This window comes from Citrus clementina, unplaced genomic scaffold (assembly GCF_000493195.1).
Source record: "Citrus clementina cultivar Clemenules unplaced genomic scaffold, Citrus_clementina_v1.0 scaffold_6, whole genome shotgun sequence".
Lineage (NCBI taxonomy): Eukaryota > Viridiplantae > Streptophyta > Magnoliopsida > Sapindales > Rutaceae > Citrus > Citrus x clementina.
The window spans coordinates 18,189,835-18,206,435 of NW_006262139.1; the positions used below are offsets into that span (position 1 = coordinate 18,189,835).

The 16,601-nt window shown below is 32.7% G+C and overlaps 4 protein-coding genes across 4 annotated transcripts; all 4 read left to right on the forward strand.

Annotated features, from left to right (window-relative positions):
* The first annotated feature begins 942 nt into the window (after positions 1 to 942).
* On the forward strand, positions 943 to 4,114 carry LOC18038728. The gene is made up of 2 exons (XM_006429658.2): positions 943 to 1,170; positions 3,132 to 4,114. The coding sequence occupies exons 1-2, from the start codon at positions 1,077 to 1,079 to the stop codon at positions 3,752 to 3,754; spliced, it is 717 nt and encodes a 238-aa protein (XP_006429721.1). The 5' UTR covers positions 943 to 1,076; the 3' UTR covers positions 3,755 to 4,114.
* A 931-nt stretch (positions 4,115 to 5,045) lies between these two features.
* LOC18038729 lies at positions 5,046 to 7,526 on the forward strand. Its single transcript, XM_006429659.2, has 2 exons — positions 5,046 to 5,297; positions 6,663 to 7,526. Exons 1-2 carry the CDS (start codon positions 5,204 to 5,206, stop codon positions 7,334 to 7,336), a joined length of 768 nt encoding a protein of 255 aa, XP_006429722.1. The 5' UTR covers positions 5,046 to 5,203; the 3' UTR covers positions 7,337 to 7,526.
* A 1,036-nt stretch (positions 7,527 to 8,562) lies between these two features.
* LOC18038996 (F-box/FBD/LRR-repeat protein At5g22660) lies at positions 8,563 to 10,973 on the forward strand. The gene is made up of 4 exons (XM_024182103.1): positions 8,563 to 9,101; positions 9,208 to 10,097; positions 10,198 to 10,362; positions 10,505 to 10,973. The coding sequence occupies exons 1-4, from the start codon at positions 9,077 to 9,079 to the stop codon at positions 10,820 to 10,822; spliced, it is 1,398 nt and encodes a 465-aa protein (XP_024037871.1). The 5' UTR covers positions 8,563 to 9,076; the 3' UTR covers positions 10,823 to 10,973.
* On the forward strand, positions 10,959 to 12,737 carry LOC18038997. The gene is made up of 2 exons (XM_006429662.2): positions 10,959 to 10,974; positions 12,064 to 12,737. Exons 1-2 carry the CDS (start codon positions 10,959 to 10,961, stop codon positions 12,735 to 12,737), a joined length of 690 nt encoding a protein of 229 aa, XP_006429725.2.
* Positions 12,738 to 16,601: the final 3,864 nt, after the last annotated feature.

The window sequence follows — 16,601 nt, forward strand, 5'->3', positions numbered from 1 at the left end:
AGTTAGAAAATTTATTTTCGAATTTGATATTTTTTAATTTAAAATTAATAATTCAAATGAACTAAAAATATATTAACATAAACAATGAAATGCTAATAAAAAAAAATCCATAAGTCTTTCACTCTTTGCCATCAGAAAACGCCCTTAGCCCTTACTTAAATGGTATGTTTTTTTTGTGGAGTTTAAGGAATGCATTTTACTTGATGAAACTGCCCCTAAGTTTCTAAACTTGTGGGACTACGTCTTGTAGGCAGGTTGAGTCCCTTGTTTTCTGATCCTTCTCAGAAGATAGAAGCTAGCTACACTTGAAGGATATAGCATTCATGAATTATTAATTTATTAGTGTCAAAATTTGAGCTTATCAGAAAAATTGTACTTTTTATTAAAAAAAATCAAAATTTTAATACTTGTAATTAATAAAGAAACACCGTCCTTACTTGTAAAACTATGTTAAACCCTTGCTAGTTACTCTCGCGCCAAAAACGTCAATCTTAAATAAACTATAATTAAATTAAATTAAATTGTTTAACTTTCAGAGATTAAGGTAAGAACTTATTGGGGGGCAAAAAGAAATTAAGGTAACAACACGGGGGATATTGAAATTCGGCCGTTCCATTCAACAACAGCTTCTCAAAGAAGTTTCTGTTTTCTGTCTGTGGGTCCATTTCGAAAGCATCAATTCGTGCTTTTTTCCACTGCGGGACCCATGTTAAAACGAAATGAAACAGTATATTATTCTAATTTCTCACGGTCTCAGCACTTGAGTCAAAAAAAATTATTTATTTAATTGATCAATTTTAATGAGAAAACGCAAATTCGGAGAGCATTTATTTAGATTTTCCAATGCTAGTACACCCTTTTTTTTTTTTTTTTTTTTAAAAAAAGTTTATTAAAAAAAGGAAATGGAAAACTCAGCCCGACGAAGCAAAAGAAAGAAGAGAATAAAGTGGCTGACTAGTACTATAAACGATCGGCTTCTCGGTCTCTCTCTCTCTCTCTCTCTCGCTTCTTTATTTACCTGTTAGTGTAAGTAATCATAGGAAGTGTGAGGGAGAGAGAGAAGCAAATTGAGGAAAATGGGTTTGCTGTCACAGAAGATCAAAAGAGAGGAGCTCAAAGTAGGAGATCACATCTATTCTTGGAGATACGCCTACGTTTATGCCCACCACGGTTGTTTTCTTTCCCTTGTTTTCTTTAATATTTATTTTATTTGTGCCGCATTTGCTTTATTTGTTTATATTTTGATCAGAACTTAATCTTAACGTTTAATACTTTCTCTAGATGAATGATGACAGACGGATTTTCATTAATTTGGATTTTAATTCTTAATTTATCAGTGTTGCATTCATATTTCCTACACGTTAATTTTAGATTGCTTTAGATTGTCAAATAAGTGATTATACGATAATTTAACACTCAGAAAAAGTGTTTTGTAAATATTTTCAAAAATGGATTATGTAAAAATTTGATCATCTAATAATCTAATTTTTTAACAAACTTTTAAAAGCATACGAAAGTAGCTTCTGAAAATCTAATTTTCTATTAATCTGATTTTGTGATATTTCATACGTAAATTGTCCTTACTTTAATTATATATTTTCAAAATTATCCTGAAACAAAAATAATACATATAACTAATTATTATTATTACTTATAATTTTCAAATTTAACAAAACAAAATTAAAAAAAAAAAAAAAAGAACTGCCAGTGAGGTTTCCTGCGTCGTTGCCGGCGCTCGTCAAACAGACTTCATAGGCAACACCAATAATACTATTAGATTGAAAATCGTTTGAACAACGAAAATATTGCGTCTTCGTCGGAGAAGGAGATATTATGGCTGCACACGCGGTTAACAAATTATTCTGGCCACCACCAAGCGGTGACGTATTGAGGTGCACCACCACTCTCACTGAACAGTTTGGCAACATATGACTATGATTATGGTGGTTTTGAAGCCAAGTTCAATGCTGTTTAAGCAACGGTTAATGGTGGCCGTAAACTTAGAGTGCTGCGTTCTCCACCGCCGCGCTTCCGATACTGGATAAATTTCTACCATTTAATAGAGTATCATATTCGCGATCGGTGGTGCCTATTTAATCAGTTTCCGGCATATATTTTCGAATGCCGGCGACGGCGACGACGCCGACAACGGAACCTCGAATGTTTTTTTATTTTTATTTTACATAAATATTTTGTTTATATTAAAATTTTAATTAAAACTAAAGATTCTATATCTTATTTTAATATAATAAAATTTGTACATTTTAGTCATTGTATATAAATATTCTAATTTTAGTATTGATATACCAAATGATTGTATTGAATCTAAATTTACCAAAACATAATCAGAATCCAATGTAAAAGTGATCGCTTGAGAATGTAAAGCAATCCCTTATACACCACAATGTCATTTTATCTATTTTGCTCTCTAAGATTTTGCTTTCTTAGTGTTTTTACTCTTCCTTTCTTTGGATTTTAATAGATGTTCGTCAAAGCTTATTAACCTGTCATTAATGGGGTAACCAAAATTTAGTTGTATGCTGTCACGGCTCGTGCCGATTTTTAATGTCATTTTTATTGCTTTCAATCTCTAAGATTTTCTTCCGATGTGGTATAAATTGCAGATGTAAGTATCAATTTTCTATTTATTTGATATCTCTGGAGTGTGATCTGATTTTGAAGTTTTGAGTGATCCAAAGTAACTGAGCATTTCAAATGAAAGGTGACAACTGGGTAAGCCACAAAGGCTAATCCTTCTTTTCCAATTTACACCATCTATTGAACTTATCACAACTTTGAAAACTTTTGTGGATTCTAGTTGCACTGCTCTTAAAATCTAATTCTTCACTGATTTTAGTTGACGAATTCTTTATTTTCATGGGATTTTTCATCCAAGAAACTGTTGATTAGCTTCCTCGTTAACCTGACGTTGACTGTATATTTTGCCTCTAAGATGATATACCTTCTTTGTTTTGTAATTAGACTTCTCAGTACAATTTCGTAGGCAAACTTTTAAATATCGTATACAATCATTGTATACTAATTGGCAAGTGGAAAGTTGAAAAACGTTTTAACATAGGATTATGAAATTCAATAACTGTTTTGTTGACTTACGTTCCAATATGAACCAGGAATATACATCGGCGCTGGCCTGGTGATCCATTTCACTCAGGGAGCAGGCCGGGAAATTGGCACTGGAACCTTTTTAGACCGCATCGTTATTAGCTCATCTCCTGCTCGTCCCTCAGTTGATCCATGCCCAAGGTGTGGCGAGAACTCGAGGGATAATGGTGTCATCCTATCCTGCATTGATTGTTTTCTTGACGGTGGCAAGCTCTACCTCTTTGAGTATTATGTCCCAGCGGCAGCCTTTCTCGCCAAACCTCGAGGGGGGACTTGCACCACTGCCAAGTCCGACCCTCCAGAAGAGGTGATCCACCGTGCTACTTTCCTCCTTGAGAACGGTTTTGGTGACTACAACGTGTTCAAGAACAACTGTGAGGACTTCTCAATCTACTGTAAAACGGGTCTTCTTGTAACAACTGTCCTCAGTGTTGGTCGGAGCGGGCAGGCGACATCCTTGTTTGCCGCTGTAAGCACTGCTGTTTCTTTACCACTCCGATATTTGATTGCCGGCTACACTGGCGGGACAGTTTTCGGCTATGGTTTGTATTGTGCTAACCGATATGCTTCTGATATTGGAGTGCGTCGTGATGCGGCTAGAGTCCCAGTTGAGAGTCTTGTTCGCCGCTGATACTTACTACCAGCTGCAGCGGCCTGGTGGGTGTGGTGATATGGTATGTATTGTGTTAGCAGATATGTTTCTGATTTTGGGAGTACGGCGTGATGTGGTTAAAGTCCTAGTTGAGAGGCTTGTTGGTCATCCTATCTTTGAACCATGCTAGTCTTGCGTCTGATGATATTTGCCAGAGAATAATGAGTTTTTCACTCCAGATTATTTTTTTTGTTGGGTGCTGTCTTTTTTCTTTGTATGATTGTATCAAGACGTGTCTCATTACTCAACTGGGTCCTCATAGATGTAGAATTATGATTTAAAAGATGTACCCTGGATATTTATAGGACTCGGAAATGTGTGTTGATATTATATTACAAGGATGCAGTTTAATTAAAGTTCAACTTGAAAATATGCTTTAATGGAGATGAACTCATGAATAAATAAAAAACACACGAGGAAACTTGAACTTCATTAAGTGAAATCTAATCATCCATCCAATTGCATATTGATGGAACGTCAGACAAGCAAGTTACAGTTTTATTCTAAGCCAAAGAATGGTTTATCTAAATTTTTTGATTACATACGATTTTTCTTATCTCCTCTCTTGATCAATAACCTCAAATCAAAATTGCTTTTCCCATGCTATGTTAAAAGCTTGCTGTATGTGTATAAGTTTTTTTTTTTTTTTTTAAAAGCTGTATTTGCATGGTCAGTTAAGAATAACTAAAAATTAATATAATTTTGGTAGAAGGATAAAATAGCAGATGTAAAAGTGGAACTTGTGAAGAACAAAAGAGGGGTTTTAGTAACACCACTTTAGAAGAAATCTGCTACGAAGCCCACTAGCAAACCAAACCAGTCCAAAAAAATCTATTAGCCCAAAGAACTGAAGATATCAAATTGTGAAAATTGAAACTGAAAAAGCGTTAATAAAATAAAAGAGACTCCTAGTTGAAACAGTGAAAGAGAGATAAAGTGCACATAATTTTATATATTTTTAGGATCAGCAAGCATGACAAACAGCTCACTGTTTAGTCAAGTAAAATTTTGAATTTGTTATAATATTTTAAATGAAATCTCCTTTTAGTAAAACAAAATATTAATAATAATAACAAAAATAACGAGAACTAAATTTCAAATTAAAATTTGAAATTTAAAACTTGTAAATTGTAATTAATAAACGAGTAATGTATTTTGCTTGTAATTCTTAAAAACCCCTTGGTAGTTAGTAGTAATTACCCTCACGCCAAATACGTTAATGTTCAAAATAAAATTAAATTAAAGATTAAAAATTAAAATTCCTTTCAGTTTCAGATTAAAGAAAGCAAAATAACGAAGGAAGAAGAGACCAGAGAGCCTTACAAGCAAAGGAAACGATTAGCGCCTCTCTCTCTCTCTCTCTCTCTCTCTCTCTCTCTTGTTTCTTTGTGGTCTTACGAAGAGAGAGAAACAAGCACGTTGGGTGGAATGGGTTTGTTCTCAAATAAGATCAAGAGAGAGGAGCTCAAAGCTGGCGATCACATTTATTCTTGGCGAAACGCCTACGTTTATGCCCATCACGGTTGTTTCTTTTTTCTTTTCTTAATAGAAACTGTTGTGATTCTCTCCTAGTGCTAATCCGTCAGTTTAATCACTTATCTATTGGGTTACTTTTGGTTACATTTGAATTGCATTTGAATAAGCTAATAGTTTATTTTAAGTAGTTAATTGTCATTAGGGAGGTTATGTTTGAATTATTTTTTAGTCATTTTTCACTTCCAAGTTTTTATCAAGAACTAAATCTTGACCTTTAATACTTTCTCAAGATGTATGATGGCAGTTGGGTTTTCATCAATTTTGGATTTTGAAATTTACCCTGGGAAATTTTATGTTTGTTAATTTTTATTTTGGTTGACATGTTTCTTATAATTATTGGAATTTAGTAGGTGAAGGCGTGAAGCTCTGACTTTAAGCTGTATTGGCTTGGTGTTTTTATGTGTATTTTTACTCTTTATTTCTATGGATTTCTTGCACTTATGTTGAATCATAAACCTGCTTTGCCTTAGGTTTATGTGAAAAAATGTTGGTGGACTTGTTATCTGTGTGTTATTTTAGACTTGATTGAGTATTATTCAGATGGATTAAGGGTACAATTGTCAGTATAGCAAGTTGTCTTCACAATTGCAGTTTGGAAAAGTGTATTGATTATTTGGAAGTAAAGAAGACTTTGAATTTTGCTTGTTTCCGGTTTGGAGAATTTTCCTTGTGATAGATATTAGTCAAAACCATGTTGTCATTAATGGCATAGATGAACTTCAGTGGTATACGGACATGCCTATTTTCAATTTTAAGAGTGCTAAAATCTCAGTTTTATCTCTTGCTCTCTATGGGTTTCACACCCATGTAGTTTGAATTGTATACGTGAATATCTATTGTGTATTTGAGATCGTTGAACTGTGACCCAAATATGAAGTTTTGAAGTACTGAGTGACTCAAATTAAATAATTGGTTATGTCAAATGAAAAGCAGCAACTGTAGAACACAAGCCACAAAGACTAATGCTTCTTTTCCAATTTAGACTATTGATTGAACTTATCACAACTTTCTTAATTTTGACAACGTTTGGTGGAGTCTAGTTGCACTTCTCCTAAATCTAATACTTAGAAGGATTCTTTATTTTCATGAGATGTTTCGTTCAAGTAATTGTTGATTCAGTCTTCCTACTGAACCTGATATGGACAGTGCAGATATTTTTCCTCAAACAGAATATACCTTCATTGGTTGGTAATTAGACTATTCAATTCACTTTCATGGACAAACTTTTAAATATCATGTGCAAGCTGCATTGTATGTACCAATCAGCAAGTGAAATTTTGAAAAACCTTTTAGCATAGGATTATAAGATTCAATAATAGTTTTGCCAACTTACACTTCCAATATGAACCAGGAGTATATGTTGGTGATGGAATGGTGATCCATTTCACTCGGGGAGCAGGTCAGGAAATTGGCACTGGAACTGTTTTAGACCGTATCATTTTTAGTTCATCTCCTGCTCGTCCTTCAGATAATCCATGTCCCAGGTGTGGTGATTACTGGAGGGATGATGGAGTCATCCTATCCTGCATTGACTGTTTTCTTTACGGTGGGGAGCTTTACCTCTTTGAGTATGATGTCTCACCAGCTCTCTTTCTCGCCAAACCTCGAGGAGGGACTTGCACACTTGCCAAATCTGATCCACCAGAAGATGTCGCCCATCGTGCCAATTTCCTCCTCCAGAATGGTTTTGGTGTCTACCATGTGTTCAGGAACAACTGTGAGGACTTTGCAATCTACTGTAAAACAGGTCTTCTTGTGATAACTAGCCTCAGCGTTGGTCGGAGTGGGCAGGCAGCATCCTTGCTAGCTGCTGTAAGTGCTGTTGTTTCTTCACCGCTCCGATACTTGACTACCAGCTGCACTGGCCTGGCAGCAGTGGGTTATGGAATGTATTGTGTTAGCCGATTGGTTTCTGATATTGGAGTACGACGTGATGTGGCTAGAGTCCCCGTTGAGAGGCTTGTTGCCCATCCTAGTTTAGACGATGCAAGTCTGGCATCTGATAATAACGCCAAAGAAGGATGATATATTGACTCCCAATTATCTTTTTGGATGTGTCTTTTGTTGTTGTATTAAGTGTCTCATTGATCATTGGATGTATCTTTGTTGTACTAAGTGTCTCATTGGTCAATTGGGTCCTTCAAAACGTAGAAATATGCTCTTCATTGTAATGGGATATTTATTTGTATCCATTAGCCTCACTCCTGACTTCTGTTTAAAACTAGAATATGAGTTTTTTTTTTTTTAATATTACATTACAATGATACAGCTCAATCAAAACCCAGCTTGATAATTTGCTCCAATAAACGAACCCTTGAGATGAGAAGGTGACAATCTCCAAGTCTCAGGAGCGGTTACTGGTTGAGCTGTAATTCACAGTTTCACATACACATAATTTTTCTTGTATCCTCTCTTAATCAGTCACCTTAATCGAAAATTACTTCTTCTTATTACCACTACTACACTATCTTGCTAGTGGGACACCTTTTTTTCTATTTTTTTTGCCAGAATATAGATGTGTTTTTTTTTTTTTTTTTTGTTCAACTAAGTCTAAGAAGATAAAAATCCTAATTTTTGTAACATAATAAAAAAAATCAAAACTAAGATAGAGAAAACATTAAAGTGAAATTTTGGAGCAAGGGAGGCTGAAACTCTTGGCATCCGAGAGGCCCTTAGTTGGCTTAAAGGATTGCAGTTTCCTTGTGTTATTCTAGAGACGGATTGCTCACGAGTGTTCCAAGCTTTAGTTGAGCAGTTTTCGAGGCCTAATGGTTTTGGGTTAATAATTGATGAATGTCGAGCTTTACCTATGTCTATAGGAGAGTGCAATTCTCATTTGTGCGTCGATCTGCGAACCTACCTGCTCACTTTATTGCAAGAACAGGAGGTTCTATGTCAGGTGCTCAAGAATTAAATTTTGTTCCACCTTTGAGGTTATTAAACAGTTTGTAATTCGCTTTGTTTAATGAAATTGCTTTCCTTAAAAAAAAAAAAACATTAAAGTGAAATTAGTTTTAGATGTGACGTCCAATATCTAGCTTAATTAATTACAAATATATTGTTAGACATTTTTTGAAAATATTTTGATGGGTCGTGTTAAAGGGTTTGGCCAACACATGGCACGTTATCCGTTTAATAATTCTTTCATTAATTTGATAAATGGATTAAGAATATAAACTTTAATACGATAAAAAAAATGTTGATTCGAAAACAATTCATTTAATAATTTTGGATTTTTTATTTGTGTCACATTATATTGAGATATTTTACCGAGAATTGACCTAAGTGAGTTTTCCTAGAATTCTACTTGTGAAAATATATCAATAGAATCGTAAAAGGGAATTCTGCCGGTTGAAAAAAAAATGTAAAAGAGACAATAAAAATTTGAAATCATAACTGAAATTAGCCGTCGTCCGTCACCACCCTAGCTCCGGTGTCACCGTTTGGTAGGCAAAGTGGTGTTGGGTACTCCTTCAGAGTTATTGTTATTATTTTCAGCCTTTGGAGATTTTATTTTGTGGTTGTTTGTTTATTTAATTTTATTTTTTTGGCTGATGGGAAGCAATTTAAACAATTTAAATAAGTTTGCTTTTTAATTTGAGGAGTTTATATGTTATGATTGCACATTGGTTGCGGCTAGGAATTTGGTTCTTTCCTTGTTGCATTCTTTTTTGCTATGATTCAAAACGTTTTCTCTTGTAGGAACTTTCAGAGATAGAGAGAAAGGAAAAAAAATTAAAGACGATTGTAGTAAGTAGCCGACAGATGGAGTCTCTTTCTTGCATTACAGGTTACTTGGCTATACTATTATACTCCTTCCAAATTATTATTATTATTATTATTATTATTTGATGTTTAGTTTGCTAATATAATTGCTGGGTTTGTTAATTCCCCAGACAAGAATTCGTTTCTGCACTGTAATAAGAAAATAAAAAGAGAGATTGTGAGTGAAGATTATACTTGCGTTCATGATCGCCTCAGTGAACTCTCTGATCATGTTCTTGTAAATGTCTTATCTTGCTTGACTATACAAGAAGCAGCAAGGACCAGCATACTATCAAGTAGATGGAGATATTTATGGAAGTGGTTTACTGGTTGTTTGAACTTTCACAATTCACTCACAACGGCGGCCCATAAATTTGAATTGAGAGATGATAAGGTGTTTGATGTAGAAAGGCGCAAGTTTGTGAGTTGGGTCAATCAAGTTTTAAGATCACTTCAAAGTCGCACCATGGAAGAGTTAAGGATTCGTTTTGATGTAACCTCTGACGATGATATACATAATTGGATCAAATTTGCAGTAGAAAAGAAAGTTGGAAGGCTTGAGTTGAACTTTAGAAGATTTCTGGCTGGTCGTTGGGAAGTTGGCCAATACAATTTTCCACCACATTTTGTTAGTTATTCCAGCTTCTGTTCTCTTACAGAATTAAGTTTGATAAATGTAGCTATAACAGGAGATGTTCTTGCACATTTGCTGTCTTACTGCCCCCTTCTTGAGGTTTTAAGTGTTATTCAATCAGTATGTCTGAAGCATCTTAAAGTTTCTGGTTCGTTACTGAAGCTGAAGTACTTAAAGTTAGGTTATTTGGAGTGTCTTGAAATTGATGCCCCGAATCTCATATCTTTTGAATTTAACGGACCAGCAAAGCCTATTTGTTTAGGAAAAGTTCGTCTTGTTGAGGTATCTTTTGGTGGCTCTTTTAGCAACTACATCATGAAAAACCTATGCTGGCTTTCAAGTTTTCTTGTGCGATTGCATACTCTTAAATTGAACCTAGCTTTGCCAGTAAGTGTGCCTTACCTTTATATTCACTGCAATTGTCATTGATTCTTTGGCCTTAAAATTTTGTTGGTGTTGATGTGTTTTTGTTTCTTATTTTATCAAGTGGAAGGTGTATCCAGTACCTGAGGTGGCCGTCTATTATAATCTTCCTGAGTTATATAATCTGAAGCATTTGGAGATGGAAATAGATTTATTAGATGATGATCACCTCCTTCCTTGTGCATCTTTCTTGAATGCAGCTACTTCATTATATAAGTTTACACTGAAGGTAATTTTTTTCTTGATTTCTTGATGAATAATGTTTTTCATAACATAGATGTGCTTTTAGTTTTAATGGTGCAGAATATAATCATTGCGTTTATATTTTGGGAATATTTTGTTGACATGACTGTCTTTGCCCTTGGTCTCAGTTATATGATGTAAAGCCATTTGCTGAATGGGTACAGACTATCAAGGATCACATATATTCAAGTCTTAGTGAATTAATAAGCATTAGGGAGTTGGAAGTGGTAGGATTGGAAGGGTGTGGAGCTGATACGGATTTTGTGATATGTTTGATTGAGAATGCTGAACTGTTGGAGAAGATAATTATTGATCCTTGTAAAACATGGATTCTGGGAACTCCTTATGAATCTAGTTACAGGGAATGTGCTGAATATCAATCCAACAGAAGGCAAGCTATTCAGTTGGCAGCAAGACTTCCTTTATGGGAATTTGTCATACTGTAGATAAATAAATTATTGTGAATTATTGATTGGAGTGCGATCTGTCGTTATTGGTAATTTTTATCATTAGATTGGAAATGAACAAAACCCCATTGTTTTCATTTTCTAGTTACTGCTATTAACGGAATTAATGCTGAGCATGGTACTTTCTAATGGTAAGTTGATGAAAGTGTCACAATATTTATTATTTAATTTGCTTTTACGAGTGCTATATGTATATATATATATAGCTAAGCCGCACGGTTTAATAGCATTAATAATTATTATATTGTTAAATTACTCGGGTTAATATTTTTTCGGACTTCAACAAAATCTAAAATTCTATATTAGAATATTTCTCTCTCTATATATATATATATATATATGAAGCAGAGGAAAAGAGAAGAAGAAACATTTGCTTAGTCTGTATAGTAGTCTGTATAGTAGCCCGCGTAAAGTCAAAAACTGCAGAACATCACAATTTCAAATTTAACACTCAAACTAAAATGTAGTTAGAAAATTTCATAGAATACTAAAACTGGTTTCAAAAATTGAGCTGAAGATGTAATCTGAGACAATATTTGGATGGTCAGTCTAGCACAATTCTCTGACCGCCGCAAAGACTTCAGTAGTGAACAGACATGCCTATTTTCAATTTTAAGAGTGCTAAAATCTCAGTTTTATCTCTCTTCCTTTCTAAAGGTTTTACGTTTTACACCGATGTAGTTTAAATTTCACATGTGAATATCTATTTTGTATCTGAGATCGTTGAACTGTGACCCAAATATGAAGTTTCGAAATACTGAGTGATTCAAATTAAATAATTGGTTATGTCAAATGAAAGGCGGCAACCGTAGAACACAAGCCACAAAGGCTGATGCTTCTTTTCCAATCTAGACTATATATTGAACTTATCACAACTTTCCTAATTTTGACAACTTTTGGTGGAGTCTAGTTGCACTGCTCCTAAATCTAATACTTAGAAGGATTCTTTAATTCCATGAGATGCTTTGTTCAAGTAATTTTTTATTAGTCTTCCTACTGAACCTGATATGGACAGTGCATATATTTTTCCTCAAACATAATATACCTTCATTGGTTGGTAATTAGACTATTCAATTCACTTTCATAGGCAAACTTTTAAATATCATGTGCAAGCTGCGTTGTATATACCAATCAGCAAGTGAAAATTTGAAAAACCTTTTAGCATAGAATTATAAGATTCAATAATAATTTTGCTAACTTACGCTTCCAATATGAACCAGGAGTATACGTCGGTGATGGAATGGTGATCCATTTCACTCGGGAAGCAGGTCAGGAAATTGGCACTGGAACTGTTTTAGACCGTATCATTTTTAGTTCATCTCCTGCTCGTCCTTCAGATAATCCATGTCCCAGGTGTGGCGATTACTGGAGGGATGACGGAGTCATCCTATCCTGCATTGACTGTTTTCTTTACGGTGGTGAGCTTTACCTCTTTGAGTATGATGTCTCACCAGCTCTCTTTCTCGCCAAACCTCGAGGAGGGACTTGCACACTTGCCAAATCTGATCCACCAGAAGATGTCGTCCATCGTGCCAATTTCCTCCTCCAGAATGGTTTTGGTGTCTACCATGTGTTCAATAACAACTGTGAGGACTTTGCAATCTACTGTAAAACAGGTCTTCTTGTGATAACTAGCCTCAGCGTTGGTCGGAGTGGGCAGGCAGCGTCCTTGCTAGCCGCTGTAAGTGCTGTTGTTTCTTCACCACTCCGATACTTGACTACCAGCTGCACTGGCCTGGCAGCAGTGGGTTATGGTATGTATTGTGCTAGCGGATTGGTTTCTGATATTGGAGTACGACGTGATGTGGCTAAAGTCCCCGTTGAGAGGCTTGTTGCTCATCCTAGCTTAGACGATGCAAGTCTGGCATCTGATAGTAACGCCAAAGAAGGATGATATATTGACTCCCAATTATCTTTTGGGATGTTTCTTTTGTTGTTGTATTAAGTGTCTTGTTGATCATTGGATGTATCTTTTGTTGTTGTACCAAGTGTCTCATTGCTTGGGTCCTCGAAAATGTAGAAATATGCTCTTCATTGTAATGGGATATTTATTTGTATTCAGTAGCCTCACTCCTGACTACTATATAAAACTAGAATATGTGTTTTTTATTTTTAATATTACATTACAATGGTACAGCTCAATTAAAACCCAGCTTGATCATTTGCTCAAATGAAGGAGAGTTATAAATATAAATGAACCCTTGAGATGAGAAGGTGACCATCTCCCATCTCAGAGTGGCTACTGGTTGAGCTCTATTCACAAATTCACATACACGTATAATTTTACTTGTCTGCTCTCTTAATCAATCACCTTAATCCAAAAATTACTTTTCTTCTTCTTCTTCTTATTACGACACTGTCTTGCTATTGGGACACTTTTTTCTTTTTTCTTTTTTTTCCTTCGAATATAAACGCCTTTTTTTTTCTTTTTTTTTGTGGTTCAACTAATATAAGAAGATGAAAATCCTAACTTTTTTAACATAATAAAAAAAATTAAAACTGAAATAGAGAAAACGTTAAAGTGATATATATATATATATATATAAATGTATGTATGTGTGTATAAAAAGTAGTTTAAGATGTCATGTACAATATTTAACTTAATTAATTACAAATATATTGCTAGATGTGTTTCGAAAATATTTTAATAGGTCATGTTAAAGGGTTTGAATTGACATTACACGATGGTTCGTTTTATAATTCTGTCATTAATATGAAAAAATAGATCAAGAATTTAAACTTTAATAAGATAAAAGAAAAATGGTGTTAACTCGAATATAATTCATTTAATAATCTTATTAAATTTAATAACTCAACTTTATTTATTTGTGGTGTATTTATATCTAGATATTTAACCTAGAATTGACCTAAATGAGTTTCACTAGAATTCTACTTGTGAATATATCAATAGAATCGTACAAGGAGAATTCAACCGGTAAATATATAAGTAGAAATACCAGATTAAAAAAAAGAAAGTTAAAAGTAAGAAAAAAATGTAAAAGAGAGACTAAGGCCAGTTTGGGATTACGGTTGCTGATTAAATAAGTTACTTATGTTATGCGGATGCAATAAGCAGCTAATTAAAAAAGTAACTTGTTTTGATAAACTGTGTTGTTGCGATTACTGTGAGTTTGAAAAGTAGTGTACATACGTTTGGTAAATTTTATTACAAATGTATTATTTTATCATATAATGACCAAAATATACGTAAGTTTAAATTACCTTTTATTTTTTTGAAGTATATTTAATAATGTTTAGATATGCTATTTTCTTTTTAAAACACGTAAAATTATATTATGAGAAAAAAACTTAATAATTTATTATATAAAATATGATAAAAATTCATACTAATATATAATTCACATAAAATAAAAAAGTAATATACATTACTTTCACATTAAACTTGTTGTAATAAATACAATGACTATAGAAAAAATATAAATAGATTGAATGTTAAAAGCCATGGTTATGAAATTGATTTTAAAAGTTATGGTTAATTTTCATGTGAAATTGTTCATAGTTCAAAAAAATTTATATAATTATATGCAAGTCTTTTTTAATCTTATAATAGAAAATACAAGTATAAGATAAAAAAGGAGATTGCCAATTTCCTCCCTACAGTAATCAACATATACCATTTCCCCCCTGCTGTTTTTATAATGGCCAAAAACCTCCCTGATAACATAAGTTTACAATATTACCCTTATTGTCAACTACTCTTTTATTTATATTTATTATAAATTAAATAAATCACATGAATATAAACTAAATAAAAAATTAAGCATTAAAAACAAGAAATATATGTTTTGATATGAGAAAAAAATTAACAATAAAATTTTTTCTTGTACTTATTTATTTTGTGAAAATTTTCTTATAATAAATATATAAGAAAGTTATTATAAAATGATAAAAAAATTATTATAAGAAAATTTGAATGACAAATAAAAATTTATTATAAGATAAATAATAAAATATTTTGCCTATACTTTTTACATTTAATTTTAAAATATTACAAAATGTTTATTATAAGAAAATGTTCACAAAATAAATAATTAAAAAAAATTATTATTAATTTTTTTGCTCATATCAAAATATATATTTCTTGTTTTTAATACTTGATTTTTTTTATTTAGTTTCTATTCATGTAATTTATTTAATTTATAATAAATGTAAATAAAAAAGTAATTAAAAATAAGGGTAATATTGTAAACTTATGCTGTCAGGGGGTTTTTTGGCCATTATAAAAACAGTAGGGGGGTAAATGGTATATGTTAATTACTACAGGGGGGAAGTGGCAATCCCCCTATAAAAAATATGAACTTACTTGATCAAAACTTTAATATTGGAGAGAATATATAGCAGTTGGAGTGGTAATTTGATTGTGGTGGTAATATGATATCTAATGGCATATATATTAGAGTGTATGAAAAATATAACATAATTATTTTTGTTAAAATATTAATTAAGGTTACAATAGGAACAGTAAAAAGATATGGTAGCCTATTTAATAAGCTATTTATGAAAAATAACCCCCTACCTACTTTTAAAAGCTACTATCAAAATATAACATAATTATTTTTGTTAAAATATTAATTAAGATTACAATAGGAACAATAAAAAGATATGGTAGCCTATTTAATAAGCTATTTATGAAAAATAATCACCTACCTACTTTTAAAAGCTACTGTCAAAATGGAGAAAATTATGAAATAAACAGTTTTTACTAAATTTACCAAACATTATTTTTATCACAAATTATGAAATAAACAACTTATTTAGTTTCAACCTTAATCTCAAACTGGCCTAAGAAATTGAAAATAAAACTGAAATTAGCCATCATCTGTCACCTAGCTCCGAGGCCACCGTTTGGGCACTCCTTAAGAGTTATAATAATTATTATTATTTTCAGCCTTTTGAGATTTTAGATTATGGTTGTTTATTTATTTAATTGGACTTTTTGGCTAATGGTCAGCAATTTAAACAATTTAAATAAGTTTGCTTTTAATTTGAGGAGTTTATGTGTTATGATTAATAATTGATTATAGATAGGAATTTGATTCTTTCCTTTTTGTTTTCCGATTCAAAATATATTCATTAACGTTCTGTGTTTTCCTGTGTGAACTTTTAGAGAGAGAGGGAGAAAAAATGAAAGACAATTGTAGTAAGTAGCCCACATATAGAGTCTTTTTCTTGCATTGCAAGTTAATTGGCTCTAATATTATGCCCTTTCCAAATTAAATTATATTTTTTTAATGTTTCTTTCCTAACGTAATTTTCGGGTTTTGGTTAATTCACCCAAATAGGAGTTCGCTTCTGCATTGTAATAAGAAAATAAAAATAGACTTAATAAGTGCGTAGAACAACTGCCATTGGACTCTTCTAACTTAACCAAGGTCCTCGGTTTGAGACTTGGAATGCAACTGCGTTAAATACTTGTTGAGCCTTAGTGGTCTTACCTGACTCAAATTTAGATTAGTCGGGGCCCAATGTAGTTATCGTGATAAACAAGTTATCGTGAATTATTGGCTAGAGTGAGATATGTCATTATTCGTAATTCTTATCATTAGACTGGAAATGAAAGAAACCCCCCATTGTTTTCATTTTTTGATTATTGTTAATAATGAAATTAATGCTAAGCAAAGTACTTTCTAATGATAAGTTGATATAAGTGTCACAATATTTATTTTATTGTTTAATTTGTTTTTACGAGCACTATACATACATATACATATACATACTTACATACATACATACATAT